General features: G+C 38.1%; 1 protein-coding gene across 17 annotated transcripts in view; it reads left to right on the plus strand.

Annotated features, from left to right (window-relative positions):
• The window catches only part of KDM6A (lysine demethylase 6A), a 150564-nt gene that overhangs the window by 25734 nt on the left and 111666 nt on the right, over positions 1 to 13164 (plus strand). For all 17 annotated transcript variants that reach the window (XM_050334017.1, XM_050334019.1, XM_050334020.1 and 14 more), the window contains exon 3: positions 8020 to 8128. In XM_050334017.1, the coding sequence (XP_050189974.1) occupies positions 8020 to 8128 (109 nt within the window). The remainder of the gene's footprint in view (positions 1 to 8019; positions 8129 to 13164) is intronic.

Here is a 13164-nt window from a genome sequence, read left to right on the forward strand (position 1 = left end):
TTAGGCAGCTGCAGAGGAGTAAATGTGAATGACTGTGAGAAAAGGAAGGTGATATGTTGAGTGTACCTGTATGGGAGATTTTGGGGATGTGATGGAAAATCATTGAGGTGGACCCTTCTGGTACATCGACAGTGCTAATTTCAGAAATACCAGTATTCTGAGACTCCTTGAAATAATAGTGTTTCAGTATTTGAAACCAGGCTCCTTTCATTTAGACTATTTTATTCTTTTTATCCTTTGTGTCTTAATGTACCTTTACCAATTTTATGTCTCCCGTGGTGCTGAAAACTCCACACTTCCCACCCTATTAGCATTAGTTTTTACACTTCCTTCGTATAACAGCTCCTGACCCATTTTCACTTCCATTCTTCTAAAATAAATTTTCTTTTCCCTGTATTTTCAGACTGAGCTACCACCAATATTTATTTCTGAATACCAGGTCATCTCTGGTGCTTGAACCCTTTTGAGACTGAAGATTAGACTGTGCAGGTTTAACAGAGCAGGGCAATTGGTGGTAGTTTTTTAATATTTTATAATAGTTGTCCTTCTATATCGCCTTGTATTCAAAGAACAGCACAGAAAATAGTTCTTTTTAATCTGAAACTTACTTTCACAAATATGTTTGTTGTATCAGTCTTTCTAATTGTCTTGTCCACATAAATTTGCATTGTTCTCTACTTAATACTTTTTTTTTTCAAGCTACTTTATTCTTTGTTTCATTGTCATTTTTATGCTTGGTGGCTGATAGTGTTACATTATCAAAGACTTGCCCAGGTCCAGAGAGTTTTGCATAAAGAAGTTATTCACATTTAAAATTTGGGGTGTATTTTTCCTTAAGGGAAACAGGCAGCTATTAATGCAGACTCTGGCTTGAATTGTGGGTGGGTTTCTCTGTGTGTTTGGGGTTTTTTCTGTGTTGATTTTAACTGTATTTCCAAAATTATTTACCCAATGAAAATCAGCTATTTATTTGTTGTATCATATCTAACTTAAAATCTATGTGGAACTTGATAGACTACTAGATAAAACTGGTATAACATTAAAATATATAGATATATATCAGAATTAACTATTTAAGTGTTCTGAAGTATGACATGCTCGCATCTTAGTTGTGATGTTCTATGTTGGTATAGGTAATAACTGAGAATAAAATCAGATTTAGTGGTCTTAAATTTTTGAGTGTAGTGAACTATTCATGAGCTCAAACAACTGCTAAAATAAGGTGCTGCAATTCTATTTGAAATAGACTTATTATGGTAAAAATAGCCAAAAGAATGTTCCTGTAGTGTCAGATAAAAATAATCCGTTTCAATTGCCTATGAAAAATCTACTTAAAAAAAACCCGAACAAAACTGTGTTTTCCTTTTTTTAAAGATTAATTATGAAGGATTTGGAATGATAAAATTCCATACACAATTTGTCATAATCTCCTGAGTCATAATGATTTGTTTTCAGGGACAGCATAGACAAGATTCTGTTTGATAATTTAGAATTTGTAGAAATGATGTAGGTGTGTCTGTACATATACATGGGTATTTGTACATGTATTTTACTATATTTATAAGAAGTATCAGAGGGGCTGCATCCTCCAGGTGATCCCAGAATTAATGCAGAGGGATGCACTGCATGAACTCCAGTCAGAAGATTTTTTTCCTAAAATGCAGTTGGTTATGGACATTGTCAGCTGCAAACAACTAAGCTTCCTGTATTTTATGTATGCAAACTCTTTTTATATGCATACTATTGAGTTTACATCTGTCTGGCAGAAAATACTTGTTAAGAATGTCTTATAATAAGTGTTCTATATTCAATGGAGGCAAGTTGGGCTTTTTACTCTCTGCTAAAATGTCATTTTTCTCCATTTAATCATTGATTTGCATGTATTCTATTTTGTATTCTGCTCTACGGTTCTGTGCTTTTTGTGCAGCAATATCCCTCAGTTTTCAGTGATAATTAACTTAGTGTTAATTTTCACTTGTAAACTTGGCAACCTTGACCTTGCTTGTGCTGTTTGCTGTGTCATCTCTCATCTACCATAGGCATCATAGGAAAGAAATATTTCACATCTTCAGTAGAATCTGAAGGTGGAAAAGTCCTAGACCACAATAGCGGCTTTTAAAGAAAATTAATTGTTGCCATCAAACTGTGCATGTAGGCAATGTGTGCAAATTTCTTTGTTGGTTGCACTGTTTACTCTTGAGTCCTGTTTGATGAAGCAGTAGTGATAAGAAAATAAATGACCCAAAATTGCTGATACATTTCTTGATAAATGTTTGAGGAGGATCAGTTTCCGTTGTTCTGTACTGATTGCCCCTGAAATGATGAGGACTTTGTGCTTAAATATTATCGACTGACTAGAATAAATTCACGGCATTCCAATATCCCACAGAAATTTTGCAAGAGCAGTAATTGCTGAAGAGGCCAGTCCATGTTTTTCCTCCTTGAGGCCGAGACCTTTGAGGTGTGAGCATATTTGTGTTCAGCACGCTCTACTTTCACCAGTCTTATTGAGGCTTTTCTGTGGTGCAGTCCATACATGAAGTACAAGGAGAGTAAATGTGCTAAACTGAGGGAGAAATTTTACAACACGACGTGAGCATCACAGAAGACAGAGCATGTAAAGAAGCTTTGAAAGCTGTAGTGGGAATTGATATTGAGTAAGAAAGTAGGGGAAGTTAAGAATATTGTGCCAATATATAATATGAGAGACCTCAGTGGACGAGCTGCTGCATTGATTTAGGTTATCTTCAGTCAAATAAGAATGGTGTGCTTTTCTCTACGGAGGTAAATGAGGAGTTCTTTTTAGTCATCCACAGCTCAGGAGGTGATGTTTACAGTGGAAAGAATAGTTTCATTTCTGAGGAATTCAGGGTTGTCGTCTTCTCCCTGCTTAGCTGAAGGGAGCTTTGTCTTGTTCACACTTGTGTTGCTGCAGAGCACGGGCTGGAACTGCACCAGGAGGTTCTTGGGGCAGTTGCTGTCATTGTTGGAAAATCACGTGTACATTTCAGTGAATTGTGGCCTGGAGAAAGGGGTGGGAATAGAAGCATTTGGGAACATCCTCTCTTGACATTGAGATAGGGAAAGGAGCCCAGCACACACAGACACCTCTGCCTTTCTGGTCTGTAGGTCCTCTCAGACTGACTGGTAGTAGATGGTGTGACCATCACCTCAGTGACCACCTGATTACTTTATTTTCCAGGAGGATAAAATATCCTTTAAGACCTAATTAACGTTCCATTTCTAACCATTAGTATAGTACGTATTTAGTCCACTGACATCTCCCTCTTCAAACTTTTTCACATGGAATCTTCTTCATGCTTCCAGTTTTCATTACCTGCTCACAAAGCCCAGTTGGATCTCACTGGAGAATCAAGGAAAAAGGAGCAGCAACTGTTTGGTTTTGCCACCCTCCCCCAGTTTATCTATACAATAGTGTTTTCTCTTGTGAACTTGAAGGTTCTAGGAACATCTTGAAGCTTTGAATTTGTCATTTTACACTATATTGTCTGCATTAAAACGCTGTCTTTTCCTCAAGCAGTTCATTTATTACCCAGTAAAATTCAGATGACTTCTTTCACTGTATATTACTGCCCAGCTGTTGCCATGCTAATAGTTTAAATTGCTGGCTTTTTGGTTCTTTGTAGTTACCAGTGTTTTTTCTGTGTTTTAAGTAAAAATTTGCTGACTTGCACTCCTCCATTTTCATGTGATTAATATGTTAAAGAATTAACATTTTCTCATGTTTGGCCATTTAGCCCTGCTTGCTTTGATAGTCATTCAAGCTTGTTGTGATGAGAAAAGGATATCAGTCCACTGTCTCCTTCAGGAACAATTCAAACAAGCTGTATTGATTTTTTCCTTTTTTTTAGTACAGGTGTTTAGCAGTAGTTGGAATTTGCGCTGCAAAATAGAAATAATTGCAACCAGGGATAATGGTAAAGTTTTTTTCTTCATGTTAGTTGAAGCAGAAATAACATTTTCCTTCCTTTTCCATTATAAAGCAGAGCTGTAATATGTTTGAGTGACTGCTGTATACAATATTTAGAATTCTGGTTTTATCTGTTAGATTGTTTGGGGTCGGGTTTATTTATTTATTTACTTAATCTAGGGTCTTTTATTCATGAAATGACATGATGTTCATAATAACCAAGAACTGGCTTTTGCTTTATGGGGTTGGTTTTGTTTGGTTTGGGGCTCTTTTTGTAAGTGTGGGGAGGGAGTGAATGATCTTAAAACAGATGGAAGAAATGTATCATTCCTTTCCCTTTGGAACGATAAGTAGTGAACACACAGGGATTTGGAAGCGCATTTTAAAGGTGACACTAGAATTGCTTTGCCTTTTGTGAACACATATGAATGTTCTGCTGGCTTTTTCCAAGTTGGCAAATACAGTAAGCCTTTTTCTTCACTGTATTGTATTTTAAGGTGTCCTGAGAATTGGTGGCTGAGTTTGTGAAATCAGGATGGCCCCAGTCATGAACTTTGATGTCATAAGAGGGAATTTGCATGGCAAATACAGAAAGTGTATTTCTCCAGTTGAAGGTGGCAAACTGTGAATATTGTTACCTTTTGGTGTCATATAAACCAGTTTCTTTCCTGCAGCCATTCCTGTGTTGGTTTCCTGCTTCTTCTCTGGTTGCCACACTGCAAAGCAGCTGTGGGTGCTTATTTTGCCAAGTTCCTAAATTCTTCAGGTTTCCCTTTTATCTTCGTGCAGCCTTGAACAAAGGGAAGGAAGTGTATGATGTTGTGTCACAACCTCCCTTTCCATTCCAGGGTCTTTCCCTCTCTTGGTAATTTGTCAATATTAGCAATTCTCAAGGCTGGCTCCGCTGGATGCACTTAGTGATCATATACAGTGTGGGGAAATAACAATACATAAAAACTTCAGGGGTTTTTAACTTCCTCAGAGTTCTTGGTGTCTCTGGATGATTTAAGTGGGTTGCACAAGTGGTGCCATAGGTGGCCTTGGCAGTTAAAGATCCACTGAAATTTGGCCTTTTGGTTATTCCTTCAAAGAAATCATATACAAATACATGTAGTTGTGTCCTCCCTCTTCACATCTGTTCATTCAACAAGGAGACAAATTCCTAGCTATGCACAAAAGTACTTATTACTTTCTTAAGATGCTCATGGACTGGTCTGATGGGGAAGAAAGTTTCTTGACTGAAACCAAAGTTGGATAAATCATTTTGCCTGGGTGAATCTACCAGGAAGAACAAGAGTCACATAGTTACTAACCTGAGACACAGAGGCTGACTTGGTGTTCCCGCCAAGGAAATAAAGCTTGGGTTTAGTTTCTGTTTCGTTTTGTTACAATGTGCTAGAAGAGTTTTAAAAATTCCTTCGAAACAAACAACCTTCACAAGTTAAGTTTGCATAAAAACAAGTGTTTTCCTGATAATGTTGCAAATAGGTTAGAGGTCGGCTGGGAGGGTTTGCTTTTAGTGGTGTAATTGAATTGCTCTTACAGGAACAGATAACTTACAGTTAATTGTGGCTTAAAGGGGAAGTTCTGGTGTCTTAGGCCTTGCCTTGTGCCAGCATTAGTGAGATGGCTTAGCAGTATTTTCAGCGAGTATTGGAAGGCAAAGAGAAAATCTGCCTTGTTGAGAGTTGATATGACACGTGTGAAAGGCTCGGGCCCAGGTTTTTGTATCCCTACTATACACAGTGCTTCAGATAGTTGTGAGATGTCTTTTAATGAGGATTTACTTCAAAAGGAGCTGGGGAAACACTGAAGGTCCCCAGGTGCTGAGATGTTTAAGTTTGTGTGATTTATAATTTCCTTGAACATCTGTACAGAAAAATCCTGTTATGTGTGTTCATGAAGTCAGGTTCTCTTTAAATAACTGTAGCCATCTAATTCAGGAAATAAACTACCTCAACTTCCTCTCCACAATTTTTCTAAGCTACCTGCTGTGGTGGCAGTTTCTGTATGCTCTCAACAGTCACTGAATTGGAGAAGACAAAATATTAATTTAAGAAACTGTCATAGTGTGAATATTCTCTTTAGTAGCTGCAGCAGGTATTGTAAATCATCAGAAAACAGAAAACCTGTCTGCAAATCAACCTGACAGTAACATTAGGGGCACCACCAAGAATTCTGTTACAATTTGTACAAATGGAGAGATGAGACCAAAAAGCATAGCCCCAAAACCAAGATTCTGCCTTAAAATATTTGCAGGTGGGAGCAGGTTCAGCTGCTGAGCCTGATGTTGCGAGTCAGTACATACCCAGATTTAAGAAGCTTACTTCACATTTGTATGCTTTGCTTCTGATTTCAAGGATCATGTAGTCCAGGTTGAGAGTTGACTGACTCCAAGAGGTATTGATAGTAATGGAAATGAAATTAAAGGAGTAGTAGCTTTGATCAACAGTGGACAGAATTATAGTTCTTCCAGTGCAGTTTGCAAAGGCAGAACTTGCAGAATGAAGGAAAAGTTCTGTAGCAGTTCTTTGATGTAGAGGCAAATACCCATCTCAATTTGAGCTCTTCAGAATATGGCCAAAGAGCTACAGAGTTTGAAATATGTAATTTAATGGCTTTATTAAATCATTGTAGTACCACACATACACCTGCAGTTCTGTAGCAGCGTTGCTTTGTTTTTATTCATCAGAACTTTGCCTCTGAAAACAGCCATAAGATAAGGCTTTTCTGGACTTGGGAGTAGGTGGAAGTGTGTGATATATCTCAGTCCTGGGATATAAACTGAAACCCGGTCATAACAGATTAGGTCAGTGATTTGGATTCTCCACAGGTGTGTTTCAACTATTTCTTAACATTTCCTCATTTAATTTTTGGCATTTCTCATTTCTATGATTAATACAAGTTTACACAAAGTAAGTTTTAAATATGGATAAGACTGCTAATTGAGTATTCAGCTTGTTTCTTCCCCCCTTCTCCCCTTCAGATTAAGTATTAAAGTCTGTGGTTATTGTGATACATTAAAACCAAGCTGTTCATAACTGCAACCAAATCCGAAACATAATCAGACCATGAGGTGGTGAAAGTCATGGATTAATGAGCTAGAATTAGAATTCATTGGGGGTGTGTCAAGCTTTTGAGAAGTGTGAAGTTGTCTGCTGGGGCAAAGGACCTTCCTTCCAATTTCAGGTTTATTCAGCTGCTTCAGTTTAATGGCCAGTATGTTCAAAATCAAGAAACTGGAAGTTCAGAAAGTTGGGAAAGTGATATTTCTGTTTATTTATTTATTTACTCATTCATTCCCAAAGTGTAAGGATGTAATAGGTTAAAGGTCATGGCCATTCTGGTGAATAGAAGGTGTCGATTCAATTATTAAAAATGTGTATTGTAGCACAGAACAACCTATGACTGTGGGAGCCACTTTAAAACTTGTGGGGCAACTTTTGTCAAAGTAAAATAAATTTCTAATTGGATTTACATTTCTAACTTTGCAGTAGCTGTATATTAAGTAGAAAGTAGTAAACTATTTTATGACATGAGAGGTAATTGAAAAGAATGAGATCTTGGGAAATAAATGTGAAGGTACATAAATTGTCTAAGCAAGCATGTTGAGATAGTATGTTCTTCACTTTAGCAAAAATGAGTGAAATAACTGGTAGAAGAGAAAATGAATTTCGTAGGGGAAAAAACCAACATAGAACGAGAATAAAATCAGAGATGTTTCTTTCTTGCAGATTGGAAAGAATAAATAAGTAAAATCAATCATTTTGCATTTCATTGATTTTTTTTCTTTTTAAATGAAAAAAACCATCATGTAAGTTAGAGGTTTGTTTTGTGTTGAGGAAATTGAATGTCCACAAATAAACCAGAGAAAACTTGTATTGTTCGTATGTTGTCGATTTGCATTACAATCAGTGAGCTTCTGTCTTAAATATTACATTTCTTTGGAAAGTGATGTTGTGTTACTGAGAGTGTTTGTAGACTTCATGTCTTGCAGGCTAATAAGAAACTTTATTATTTCTCAGAAAATGTGTTGTTTGCCTTAGTTAAATACAGAATTTTGAAAACCTTGTATTTCTTCTTCCCAGGCTGTTCGCTGCTATGAATCGCTAATTTTGAAAGCTGAAGGAAAGGTCGAGTCTGATTTCTTTTGTCAGTTAGGTCACTTCAACCTCTTATTGGAAGATTATCCAAAAGGTAAGGCTTTTTATTTCTTCTGGGAAATGTCTTTGGGGGATTGTTCTTTGGTGTGACACAACAGAGTGAAAAACATTGGGATAACTCACTGTTTTCTTGGTTTGTACCATATTTCAAAGTCTGTGAAAGAATTAAGACTGGTGATGTCTTCACAAAAACAGTTTCATTCTTACTTCTCTTTTTCTTAATGAAAAAAAATAATCAAACCAAAGCACTACTGGTTCAGGTATGAATATGAAGTTTCTTCAGTTTGTGTGCAGTTGTAGCACAGTGCCTGCTTTGTTCTTCTGGCTCTTTATTCCATGACTGCACAAGCAGTTGAACCCCTGAGGCCTCTGAAGGATTCCTGGGATGGTGGGAGACAGAGGGGCATAGAATGAGAGCCTGTCTTAGTGCTTGATGTATGTCCACAACCTCAACAGGTAAGGCTGGGCTGAGAGGGTTAATTTGGAAGCAAAAATCTGCACCTAGAGGTTGTTTGAAGTTCTGTTTTAAGTGTTGATTAGAAGAATGGGTTGTAAGGGCTTGGGGGTTCGAGGATTTAGGTCTCTGCTCCTTCAGTCTTTGAGCTTAGTGGAATGTTTTTGGCCATCACTGCAGCCAGTGGCACAGGACCTGCTGAGTACTTGTGCTGTGTCGCTTGTGGGTTAGCAGAGTGGTTTTTGGCAGTGGGGTGGATTCTGCTGTGTTGCTGACAGAGATACAGGGCCAGACCTTCAGCTTGTCCTGTTTCTGCTTCATGGCACCCTGGCTGTCAGTCCCAGTGTCTGATGGCTGCCTGCCTCAGTGATTGTAGAGGTGTGGGGGAGAGCTAGTTAGAACAGGACAGAATTTTTTTTTTTTTTTTTACTGGGGAGTCCTTTTTCATTGTTTTTGCTTTTTAGTTTTGATATGAATGCAGTTCTGGTTGACTTTGTGTAGGGAAAAGCAAATAACAACCCCGCCCTGAAAATGTGTACTCCCACCCCATACCCTTTTCCAAACAAAAATACTGGTTTACAATTACCTTGGGATACAGGAACAGGGAAATGAATTACAAGTGATAGTAGTTCAAAAGCACTGCCCAGTGACTCAGGCTGGCTGTGGGTTGTTTCACAGCAGTGCTCAGACACAGAGTCCAGTGGTTCACTGTGTCTGGCATAAACCAGTGTGAGTTTATGTTCTAGGAACCTTCATTTTTGAAGTGAGTCGTGTTTAGATTTGAGATTACTCAGCAGGAATTTGCAGTTATCTAAGTTCAGTCTGAAAATTCGGAAGGGTTTGGGTGATAGAGGCATCTGTCTTGTACCTCATCCCAGCCAACTAGTGTAGTATAACCTCTGGTTGTACCAAGTCCAGAGCCCTGGGAAAACGTGAAGGGAACGTGGCAACATGTTTACTATGGAATCTACTAAGTAATAGTCTGATCCCATGTTTTTGTATTTATTTTGTTTTATTTTAAGAAAACTCTGCCACCCCCTCTGCAAACAGCTTACAGTGCTGTTCCTGCTTAGCCTAATACAATTAGGTGTGATGTGAGTGCAGTATGACTTACTAGATATATTTTACTTAGCAAAACCAGCACAGGATTATGGGCTGAACTGTATTAACTCTGCTTTTGAGTTGATAACAGTTGAGAGTGACAGGACCAGGTGTTGCTATGGATCAGAGGCAGGGTTTACTGATGGGGAGTCTGCTTTGTACTCTGCAGATGGTTTTAAGAACAAGCATTAAAAAATCCAAGTAACGATTGAAAATACCAGTTCTTCAGAACCATAAATGAACATGAGCAGACCTATGTGGGAAGAAACATTTAGGCATTAAAAACCTGAATTAAAATACTTAAAACTTTCTTAGATGCCTATTTAAAGTTATATTTCAATCGTGAAAGAAGTCTCAAGAACAGAAAAAACTTTGTTAGTTGTGGAGTATTAAAAAAAAGAAAGGTGTATCTTTATTTTCAAAGAAATGGGGTAGTAGTGAAAATAGTACTGGAGAAATTTGAATTGATGTGAAAAGAGAAGTTGAAGGTTTTTTTAATTAAGTGAGGGACATGTGTGCCTGTTCACAACAGTTTTTGAACTCCAGTACCAAAGACTGTAGAAGTATTATCCTCAATGAAAAAAGTCATAGGTGTTCTATAATTAATTTACTACTGTTATTTGAAAGAAGTAGAATGCTTGTGTTACATTATAAATTAAAATAAATTTTATTCCATGCTGTGGATTCTGTTAATTAATTATCATACATTCAGGTTGCAATTAGAGTTAAATTTTAAATGATTTGGAACAGAAAATAAAGCGAGTTCAGAATATTTTGATCTCACTAATGTATATTTTATCCAGTTTTTAAGTCCTGAAGTTCCAGAAGTATAAAATGCTGAAGAAGCATGATCTTCAGAACTGTAAAACTGAAGTTAGTCTTAAACAGAGTTACGGAGAGGTTGATGTGTTTAATAAACTGGATGTAATTAATAAAATATCAGAAGATTGCAGCGTGAGTAATGCTGCACAACTTTTATTTTTTCTTGGAAGCCTGTTATTTAATTAAATACCTTCAAGAAATATGTACACCTTTGTATATAATTTAGAAAGTGTGTCTTTAATAAAGGCAAAGCGATAGTCTTCTTTGTTTAAAAACCCAATAAAATTTGAGTGAAGCAGAACAAAATTGTTAGTTGACTGCAGAACTGGCATCAGTGGTCAAGATGAAGCAGTGCTGGGTTGATGGAGATCTGGGTTTCATATTGACAGTTTCTTCTCTTGATCTCCCTCTCATTTTTTCATAAATATTTCGGCAGCCAAGGATCGTGCAGTCAGGTGCATTTGTTTTGTGTTGGTATTTTTATGTAGCTAATCCCTTCTTCTGAATGCAGAAAAAAACCCTGTAGGTCATTTCTTTATAAGAACTAGGATTCATACCCTGCAAAAGAACGACCTTGAGAAAGGTCCATGACAGGCTTGCAGAATAAAACCAACATTATTGGAGCTAACCAGGCAAATCCTGCCCTTGGTGTGTGTACACAGAGAATTTCAGTGAGGGACAGGCCACCTTTGCAAGTGCAGGAAGTTGATGTCTGCTGAACTCTTAAGTATATTTAGCATAAATATTTATGTTTTTAATGAGACCTGTTAAATGTTGCAGTAATTTCCCTTGAAGTGCATTGTTTTCTGTCACTTGTAGGCCCTGAAGTCCAGATTTCATATGCTATTCCTTTTCTTTTTCTTCCATAAAAAGAAGTACTTGTCTCCAACAGAAATTGAGGTTACATCAGAAATCGCTGGATGAGATTCCTTCTTCTCACTGTATCTGAGCTTAGACTGGAATTATCCCAGTGTAATTCCTAGCCTTTAAAATATCTGAAGCTGGTTTGCAGCTTGTAGTTTTCCCAAAATGCATTAAGTTTGAATGTCTCTTGACACCTAAAGGGTTTTCTCTGCAGTCATGGAATGGAGTTGTCTTGTTACAGTGGCACTCTGCTGCTGTTAGGAGAGGGTCCTAGGCAAGGGATCAACCTTCTTGCATATTTTAGATCCTGTGAGCCACTGACTTGAGTTCAGATGCTTCTGACCAAGGCAGGTGGATCCAGCTTAGCCCATATGCTCAAGATGGGTTCTGTGCTCAGCTTTCCTTGATTGTGACAGGTCAGAATTTGGCTTCACGATTTCGCAAAACGGAGATGTTCTCTCCTCCCAGCGACTGAAAGTATTTTGTATCCTCAGTAGCATTTTCTTAACTCTGATCTGATGTCTTCCTTCTTTCTGTTTTAATGGGGCAGCTCTTCCCCAGCTGTTGGGTTGTTTTGGAGGCTCCCAAACCCGTTGTTCCTGGGCGTGCCTTTAGTGGCACCCCTGTGTCTGTGCTGGCACAGCTGAGCCTGCAGCTGTGTGGGGAACTGATCCAACTGAAAAATAACCCAGCAGTAAAATGTGTTGCAGTTGCCCCAGAATGCGAAACCTCAGCCTTGGGTTGTGCTGGAGGAGGTGGGTGGGTTGTCATGGAGGGGTTTGGATGCTGGGAGCGTTGTGAACCCAGATGGGACTCCCTGGTATAAACCTGTGAACTTAGTTTGCCACTGCATTCCTTGAGAGGGCTGGGTTTTTACCAAAGTTATTTGCTCTGCTCTTGGAGGAAACTGATGGTACATCAGTAGTTGGAGATTATTTTTTATTTCATGACTCTGCTTTCCATAAGAAGTACAGAGTGTGTAGATAGTGATGCTTAAGGTTTGACATCTAGTTGACTGCTGTTTAATGAGCTCATGGGCTCTCACATCATCTGGGTTTTCCTTAGGGAACCTTTCATCCCTGCTGTAGAAGGGTCACATGTGTTGACCGTGTTCCAGCCTGTGACTTGGAGGACAGTTGCACAAATGGTGATGTGCTTTCATAATTTGCCTCCTTGAATTGCTGTTCTCTAAGCAAAATTCCTGGAAGTAGAAAATGCAATTAATGAATGATTTGGGACAAACATGCAATTACTCATGCCACAGTTACTAAAGCACAATAAATACTGCACTCAAACAATTCTTACTGCTGTACTCAAGTGGTGTTCACGTTTCTAAATGTGCTGTGTCAGAACAGTTTTAGCAATACTTATTCTGATTGTAGGTAGTGACTGCATTGTCAAAAGCACTAATATAAAAATATTTTATGGAAGATAGTGTTTCTTAGTGCAGTGGAAATTTTTTTTAGTAATTGTTAAGCTAAAATTTAAAAATAAACACCACCAAAAAAACCCCAGAATGTTTATTGAGCAGCTCATTTATTAAGATGCAGCCTAGACACAAAATTTAAACACTTTCTGATTGTTCATATGTAAAACTGTGTGGTTGCAAGGCAGTTGCAGTTCTGTAGAGTATTTCTCTGTGGTGTTTAATGTCTTAGTTTTAGGAATTAGAAGGAAAGTGTTGTCATTAGGGAGCATTTCCACGTGCTGTGCTCTGAGGTACAGGATTGTAGGAGTCATTTTATGAAACGTAAGGGAGAACTTCCCAGCATAAAGAGGGTTTATGTGCTGGCTGCTTCCAGGCTGGTCTGTCCTACTGATGAGTCCTG

This window comes from Myiozetetes cayanensis, unplaced genomic scaffold (genome assembly GCF_022539395.1).
Source record: "Myiozetetes cayanensis isolate MyiCay16 unplaced genomic scaffold, myiCay2020 scf5-8, whole genome shotgun sequence".
NCBI classification, from domain to species: domain Eukaryota; kingdom Metazoa; phylum Chordata; class Aves; order Passeriformes; family Tyrannidae; genus Myiozetetes; species Myiozetetes cayanensis.